At 35.4% G+C, this 9,158-nt stretch overlaps 1 protein-coding gene and 1 pseudogene across 1 annotated transcript in view; one reads left to right on the top strand and one right to left on the bottom strand.

Annotated features, from left to right (window-relative positions):
- Mrps28 (mitochondrial ribosomal protein S28) overlaps positions 1 to 9,158 on the top strand; it is a 109,909-nt gene that overhangs the window by 24,966 nt on the left and 75,785 nt on the right. Inside the window, exon 2 of the mRNA XM_015485901.2 lies at positions 390 to 571. Coding sequence (XP_015341387.1) covers positions 390 to 571 — 182 coding nt within the window. The remainder of the gene's footprint in view (positions 1 to 389; positions 572 to 9,158) is intronic.
- LOC107142230 lies at positions 1,718 to 2,350 on the bottom strand (annotated as a pseudogene).

Raw genomic sequence — 9,158 nt, 5'->3', positions numbered from 1 at the left:
TTTTTTATTTGTAGATGGACACAACATCTTTATTTTATTTTATTTTTATTAGTTACACAGGACAGTACAATGATCTTGACAATTCATACATTTGAATCAAATGAGGTATAATTTCTCATTTTTCTGATTGTACAGGTTGCAGAATCACATTGGTCATACAGTCACCTTTATACATACAGCAATAATAATGTCTATTTTATTCTGCTGCAGGACAGCAGAATAACTAGCTTTTAAAAGCAAAATTTCACTTATATTCATCTATTATTGCTACAAAATGTAAATGTAGAACAAGCTGGCTTTTAAAAATCTCCCTGTAAGACTTCATTATACTTGCCATATTGTGTCTCATGTTGAATCTTATGTATATAAATATCTCTTTTCATATTTAGGAGTCTCAGAAAAATGTGGAATCCTTCGCATCCATGCTGAGACACTCTCCTCTGACACAGATGGGGCCTGCCAAGGATAAATTGGTCATTGGACGGATCTTTCATGTTGTGGAGAATGATCTTTACATAGATTTTGGTGGCAAGTTTCATTGTGTATGTAAAAGACCAGAAGTGGATGGAGAGTAAGTAGAATCATTTTCAAGTGCTTTAAGAATGTTCATAAAAGTAGAAGTACCTCAAAATTATTGTTTGATGTAGGTGATTTAAAAAGACAGACAGTATATTTATTTCTCTTGGTAATGCTATTAGAAGAAAAGTCAGAAGTGCTTAAGATATATTTGTTAGTCATATTCAGTCATATTCATATCTTATCAAAGCAATGATAACATTTGGGAAGAAGGTATGAATGTTCATCCCGGTAACAAACCATTTCATACCATAAAATTAAAACAAACTTTGTAGTAGTATATGCTCATGAGGCCCTTTTTCCTGTAAACTTTTTTTTTGCTTCTATTATTCCATAATCTCTTTCCACTTCTAAGGGAAACCTCCCCCTGTTGCTTCTTCACTGATGCTCCTTTCTCTTACCCTACCAAATTCTGATGCTTTATCATTTTTTAAAATTATTCTCCATTTCTTTTTCCAGATTATTATTTTTCCTATTATAATTATATTAGTAGAATTAGTTGTATTTGTAGTCTGTACTGATGAAGATATTTCTAAATATAAATATACAATGGGGAAAGCACTAAGATGGGAGATCTAGGAGTAGCATGTCAAGGTTAAAGGAAATGTTGAACTAAGATTCTAAAAGGGAAAACAACAGTAAACAAGATAGAAATGACTACTTCTCAACAATTTTTAATGTGAAAACTTTTTAGATTTTCATATTTCTGGTATCAGAATGCATCTTACAGTTGATGGTATATCAATTTCATTGATAATGTTTTTTTCTCCTGAATAGTATGTAAAATAATGGTGAATCTAGTAATCAGTAACATGTTAGAATAAATTACAGTAATGAAGAAGGTTATGAGTTTAAGAATGAAATATATTGTAGAAATGAATAAGAAGAGAACCTACTCTGAACATAACTGAGAATTATGGAATGAATTGTTTCTTCCTGAGAATTTTAGGCATCTAAAGATGTAGATGATAATGGAGCTCACCCAGTGAAGGGTCATAAGCTCATTCTACATTAGTATGAAAAGGACCCAACAAAATTAACAGAATACACATTTCCTCAGATCATTCACAAGTGAGTAAATGTTTAACAATCAGATTTTTTTAAGGGTGGAATAGAATAATAAACACCTGTATTACATGAGCTAAGACAGAAGGGAGGAGGACTCATTTACCTTTCTAGCTTTGATTTTCCTCAGATAGAACTCCAGCTTCTTGCCTTCTAGCACATAACCATCTGCTCGGCTACACTGTGCTGATCTTAATGCAATGCAGGCAAGAAGCTTGCCCTGACTGCTCTCCCAGAAGAGTGTTGATTTTAGCATTTTTCTTCCTTTCATCGTATTTCTTTTGAATTTTCTTTGATCAGTCTTTGTTTAAAATTTCTTCCTCCTCAGAAGTCAGCTTGGCCCCCTTCTTGCAGCCCAGGGGCAGTGTGTAGTGGGACTTGTACCACTGTTAATATGGTGTGCTCTCAATGAGCATGCTGCAGTTCTTCACCAGGGTCTTGGTGTGGACCAGCTCATTACTGGATGCATTGTAGACAACATCAATGATCCTTGTTTTGCTAGTACAACACTCCAGCCTCAAAGCCCATACTTCTTGTTGCCTCCTTGCACTCGGACAGTGTGTACGCAGTGGGGTCCAGTCATAGTGTTGGCAGCAGGGTGTCCCAACTCATACTTCTCTTTCTTGTGATAGAGCCTTCTCTTGCCCCCAGTCTTGCAGCACTTGTGCCAGTTGTCCCAGCAGATGCCTATTGCTTGGTGCCCGTTGGAAAGAGGCAATACCAACAATCAGATTTTGAGTTTAAAAAAAAAGACCCAATTTGTTAATTTCTGTGGTATAAATTTTTATCATGGCCAGTTTCAAGTTACTGATGTGATATCACTGAATGCAGGGCTGGGAAGATGTGTGTATAGTGTGCTCTCACAGGCTAATATGAGCCAGCTCCAGGACACCTTTTTCTCTGCTAATCAGATACCAGCTAGTTCTTAGTGAGGTAGGTGGGTAAACCAGCTTATACCTGGGAAAGAAAATGACCTTCTTACACTTCCTGGCATGGGAGGTAATGGTTCGAGCATGGTTTGAATTAGTATATCCAATAACATACAAGCTCATTCAGAAGTACCAAGACCTAAAGAAATTTATAAGTAGGATATATTCAGTACTATATTATGTATCATGTAGAGTTATTGGAGTAAATTAGTTATTATATGTAAAAAATTAAAATGTGACTGACATGTGGTAAAAAGATACTACAATTGTTGTTATTTTTCTTGTATTATTGAAATCCTGATGACCTAATGATGATATTGGTCAAGAGTTCCCACTGAGGAAGGGTTGGGGGGAGGCAAGTGTGAAGATAATGTGGTCTTAAAATTATCACTCAAGAGAAGCTTCCTAAAGCTGTTGGGTATTGTCAGCAGAAGCTGTAACCAATTATTTTTCATTAATAAAATGATATCAGATGAAATACTATTTTATTTTATGCCAAAAATTCCTCTAGTCTCTAGTTATAACTGATAACATTTTTCACTATGCTACCATGGATGAATTCCAGTTGCAGTAGCTATCTTATTCTTACAAGTTCACGTAATATGTGGCCAGAGAATCAGGTATTAATTTTATAAAAAGATGGGGTTTTTTGGTTCATTTGTTTGCAGTACTAGGGATTGAATTCAGGGCCTCATGCACGCCAGACAAGTGATCTACCACTGAGCCATATCCCCAACCCCAAAAGACATCTCTGAGATATTTCTCAGCAGAGAGTCACCTGTTTGGATAATTTCATCATAATATCCAAATACCAGCAATATACATATTTCTTTATATTAAAAGATGGAACTTTTTCTACCATTGAGCCACACCCCTAGCCCTATTTTGTATTTTATGTAGAGACATGGTCTCACTGAGTTGCTTAGTGCCTCATTTTTGCTCAGGCTGGCTTTGAATACGAAATCCTCCTGCCTCAGGCTCCTGAGCCACCGTATTACAGATGTGTTTCTCTGCACCCAGCTGTCATATTCTTATTTGTTTTTTTGCAGTACCAGGGATTGAACCCATGATCTTGTGGATGCTAGACAAGTACTCTACCACTGAGCTATATCCTCAGCCTTATGTCATATTCTTGAACGTAATATTTCAGAATGCCTTAGGAATCTAGAATTAGGATTTGATTTTTATGTCTTATTTGCTAAATCACAACATTTTAAATATCAGTATTTATTATCAGATCTTTCTCTATTTAGTGCTATAGTATGATTTAAATTTACTTTATGGATAGTATAACTTTAAGTGGTTAAATACGGGAGCCTTGCAACATTTATTAAATCTTAAATTTTTATTGAAAACCATATACATACCATATATGCACATATGGAAGTTACTATATGTTTAAAATCCCCTTTTTAGGGGCTGGAGTTGTGGCTCAGCAGTAGGGCGCTTGTCTCCTATGTGTGAGGCACTGCATTAGATTCCCAGCACCACATATAAATAAACAAATAAAAAATAAAGGTCCATCAACAACTAAAAAATATATTTAAAAAAAAAGAAATCCTCTTTTTAAAATCTGTTTCCCCTCCCCCCAATGAAGCGATCTGTTTAATAAAACTCTTTTGTGGGAATGACTCATGGTAATTTTTTTTCCCTTTTTTGTGGGGGGCGGGCAGGCTGGTGTTGTGGGTTGAGCTCAGGAACAGTCTACCACTCAACTACATCCCCAGGCTTTTTTTCTCTTTCTTATTCTTTTTTTTTTTTTTTGGAAGACAGGGTCTCTCCAAGTAGTTGAGGCTGGTCTCAAACTTGGATTCCTCCTGCCTCAGCTTCCTGAATCTCTAGGATTAAAGGTGTATGTTACCACGCTGGTCATAATCCTAGTAATTTTGCAAATAAGTTCTCTAGTCTTTGGAGCAGTGACTGTATTATAGTCTTTTGATGTTGTAGAAGAGTTAAATTCCTGCATTTCTGTATTCTATAGTTCTCTCTCAGCTCCTGATTCCATGAAACCACGTGTCCAGTATCCAGTCACCATCCAGAAATACCCACTTAAATTTCCAGAGTACCTGCAAAATCAATACATTCATGAATGAGGATCTTGAAAAGGGAGGAGTCAGAGTGGTCTAGAAATAAATTTGTTCATTTGTATGCTCATTCATTCCTTCATTCACTCATTCAAATGTGATTAAAACATATCAATTTGCCAGGCACAATTTTAAGGGTTGGTAAACAAAACAGACTAATTTCCTACCTTCAAGAAATGAATATTCTAATGGGAGAAGGAGGAACAGATAGGAAACAAGTATATAAATCAATTTAAAATATTGGTAATTATAAATGTGAAAATGGGGAAAATATGGTGGTAAGGTGCTGATGAATAGAAAATAACAATAGTCAGAAAAGGTCTTTGACCTCCACTTCTGTTGCTATAAGTGTGAAATGCCATCAAAGTACCTTAAAGGGGGGAGGGTGAGAGCGAGAAATGACAAACAGGAGTTAAAGCTTAAGCTCTGTTCCTCTCTATCCTGTGGATCAGAAATGTTGTTTCTAATAGTATGTGCAAAGGGATAGTTTCCTTCAGCCAATATTTAATTTGAACCTACACACGTTGCATTTGGGGGAAGGACTTCCTAAGTTAGCAAGTTCCTTGTTATTCAGTTTTTACTTATCATGAAATGAAGGTTTATTCTTTTCACAGAGTGTTTACTAAATCTCTTGATTTATGTATGTAGAAATATTTAGGTTCTGTTTAAAAACCCTTGTCTAGGTTTCTTGAAGATCTCTGTCACTTACACTTAGAAAATATTGTCAGGCCAGCATATAGTTTTATTTACATTTTATTTCTACTTGTGTCTAAAACAAAAGTTGTGAGTAGGAACCTACTTTATTCAAATGTTTGCTTATTGTCTCTGTCATTGGTGGGAAAGATGATAGCACTGAAAGGGGAAATAAGGAGATTTGGCTTGACTGTTTCTGTGCTCCCATTTTTTACCCCTACAAGATTAGATTATGTGACTAGATAGACCAGCTTGTTGGGCTGGACATCTCTTGGCATTCTCCCTCCATAATGTCTAATGGCTCAGATTCTGGGAGGCTTCATCCCAGTGATAACAGACCTTCTTATTGTGATACATTTAAAATCACTATAAATGAGATTTAGAAATTTCTATAACTTATTTATCATTTACAGACTGACCACTTTTTAATTATCCCTTGAGAGAATCATTTTTTCACTTCATTCAGACTTTTGTGTATTGAATACATTCTACTTAGGATAATTTAAAGTAATCAAGTGTAGTTAAAATAACTAAGATTCAATAAAATATCCAGTTTAGTCAGATGTTTTAATTTTTTCATTATTTAAATAAATAAATTTGATGGCATTTCAGATTAGTAGTTGATAAGGATGGGAAACATTTTGGTTACCTGAATAATCTAATTAGCTAAGTAATAGTCTTTTAATAAGCTCTATATTTTTGTTTTAATATTTAATATTTAAATATTTAAGCTGTATAATTTTTGTTGTAATACTAGTTTTGAGGAACTGTTTTCAACCTTTTCCCCAAACAGCCCTAGAATTTGCAGAAAGATTTCAAAGATTGTGCAGAGGTTGGGAAGTAGAGAGAGAATTAGGTTAACTACTTTCAGAGCAGCTTTACATTTATGTGTTTTATTTGGCGGGACATTTCTGTTTAAAGTATGTGGGTAATAGTGGTTTTTTTCTACTGCAAAAAAATTTAAAGTTTGAAAAGTACTTTTAAAGGAAAAAAATGATTCTAGAACAGTATTACATTTTAAATAACATTCAGAATCTAAGCTATAGTATTTAAGTTTGAACAATAGTGATCTAGAATTGCAAAATAGAAATATTATAAGTAATTTCAGAGATTTGGGGGCATGAGTGGGTCCTCATACTTATTAGTTCTGACCTCAAAAGTTTTACCAATTATGTTTTTCTTCCAAATTGAAAGCTAAATTTAATGTTTTGGAAAGACTCCATTAAGTAGAGGTGTGTTGTTTTGTTAAGCAATTGCTATTGAAGGATGAAAAGAAAACTATAAATATTGAAAAAAAATCAGGGCTGGGGGATTTGGTAGAGTGCTTGCCCAGCATGCCCTGGGTTCGGTCCCTAGCGCCTGCGCGCGGCACACACACACACACACACACACACACACACGACTAAAAAGAATATTATGCACATGTGGAAGGTATTGCTTTCCAGATGTCTTTGTGCTCTTGTTCTGCTTTCATGTGACTGGCCCTGGCAGGCCTAAGTCTTATAGGGTGGGCCTTCTTATGTAAGGAAGTAGGTGCTGAGCTCCAGTGTGTGTGGACCCCAATTCAGAGAAAAGATATTGGCCTCATTTCAGAATATCCATGCTGATTTGCTGTAAGTTAATGTCTTTATAGTGTATGTGTGCCCTTTTCTGTGAATCTTTACTTTGACCTACTTCCACGAACCAATCTAAGTCAGAGGGCTTCTACTGTGATTTAAACAAAGCACTTTTCTTATCATGTGACCTGCCTTCCCTTTAGATATTTTTTCTTCTGTCATATTAATATAACACACAATTTTACAAAATTTGTCTTAGTGTGAATTAAGATTGCTCTCTTTCCATATTCCATTCTATTTCATTTCATAATCATACCAGTTAGTTTTTTGAAAACCTACATTGGCATTTTATATGTATTGTTTCATTTATAACTTACAAGAAACATAGTAAGTGGACCACATTATTTTCATTCTCCAAATGAAGAAAATGAGTCTCTGAACATAAGTAATGTGTTGCAGTCACACAACTAGAAATTAACAAAGCAGAGATCCATACCTACTGCTGTATAGATCTGAAGCCCATCGATGTTCTTTTCACCTTACTGTGCTGTTTTCCAAGTCGTCTAACATATATTCATTCAAGTGTCTTAAAAACCTCCTAAAATAGTCTCACTTATGAAGCAGTTTCAGACCAGGGACCCTGAGGTTAAAGTGATAGTGAGATAGGGAGTCCCATGCAGGGCTGTTAAGGAATGATGAGTAGTCCATTTTGAGACTCTGGGTTATGGTGTTCACGGCTGCTGTGTTCTGAATGTTTGTGTCCCCCCAGGATTCATATATTGAAATATAATCATCAGTGTGATGTTTTTAAGAGATGGGCTAATGGGACGCGGTTAGATCATGAGTGATCTGCCTTCATGAATAGGATTGGTGTCCTTAGGAAAGCTGCCTTGGTCCTTCTGCCATGTGAGGACACAGTGAGAAGGTGCCACCTGTGACCAGGACCACCCTTCATCAGACATTGAATCTCCTGGCACCTTGTTCTTGGACTTCATAGCTTCTAGAACTCTGATAAATAAATTTATGTTGTTTATAATTTCTGATATTTAGTTATAGCAGCCTGAACTAACTAAGACAGTGGAATAATATATTTAGATAGTGTTATGGCCAATAAGATGATGACTAATAGGCATGGTTTTGTTTTGGAATGGATCTATCTTATAATTATAGTGAGACCTGTTGTCATAGTAACATGGTTAATGTTTGACTTTGATTAGTCACTTTAAGTCAGAATTGCCTCATATTATTTGGGAAGGATATATTTCATAAAGGTTTATTCTGCAAATAATAGAAAGTTGGCCATTTCATGCTTGATTTTTAATTCCTTATTGGAGCTTTTTAAAATGTATCATCTTGGGCTGAGGTTGTGGCTCAGTGATAGAGCGCTTGCCTAGTATGTGTGAGGTACTAGGTTTGATTCTTAGCACTGCATATAAGTAAACTAAATACAGGTTCATTGAAACTAAAAAATATTTTATAAAATAAAATAAAATATATCATCTACTTTCTTAGAACTTTGTTATACCTAAAGTAATTTAGCCTTTTTGGTTGGTTGATGAGCCAGGATCATAATTATAAATACCAATTTTTGTATTATATCATCAAATACTATATAGAATTATTACTTAATAACATATAACCTCCCAGTTCTGTAGTTTTGTTTCAACCTTCCTTTTCTGCTACTATGCCCATTTCTGCCTGTTAAAACTTTCTCAGACCTCTTAATTTTCTTGTTTCTGGATGCTGATAAATTGGTCACCATGTTTATTGTGCTTAAAATAAGAGAAGTTAGTATGTGAGTGAGGACCTAACAGCCACTTCTATAAGTGAAGTGCATTCACTTTAGTGCATGGGCTTCAACATGTATTTTGACAGCTCCTAAACTCCTGTTTAATTCTCATTGGGTTCTGGGTATACTTGATATCGTCATCAGATAACTAACTTACTGATAAGTATAGGTGTCACTGGTTCAGAGTTTTGCCTGTGTTGACTGCCTGTTCACTGATGCCCTTCCTAGGGATTGTCACATATCAGCACAGTGTTTGTTGAACTAGTCAAGGTGCTAAGTGTTTTGGACATGAACATTTATCATGGTTGAAGCTTTTGCACCTCCAATAGGAACAATAGGGAAAATAAGATGGGATTATTGAGTCCCAAATTCTATTTGAGGTGGTGCCATTTCTTATAGTGAATTTATAAGTAATGAGCAATTTTGGAGCAGGGGTAGGGTTGGGGTGGGGTGGGGAGTATGAGTG

The sequence above is a fragment of the Marmota marmota genome, unplaced genomic scaffold, assembly GCF_001458135.2.
Source record: "Marmota marmota marmota unplaced genomic scaffold, marMar, whole genome shotgun sequence".
Taxonomy (NCBI): Eukaryota; Metazoa; Chordata; class Mammalia; order Rodentia; family Sciuridae; genus Marmota; species Marmota marmota.
The sequence above is the reverse complement of the archived record's forward strand: the minus strand, read 5'-3'. Positions and strand labels throughout refer to the sequence as shown.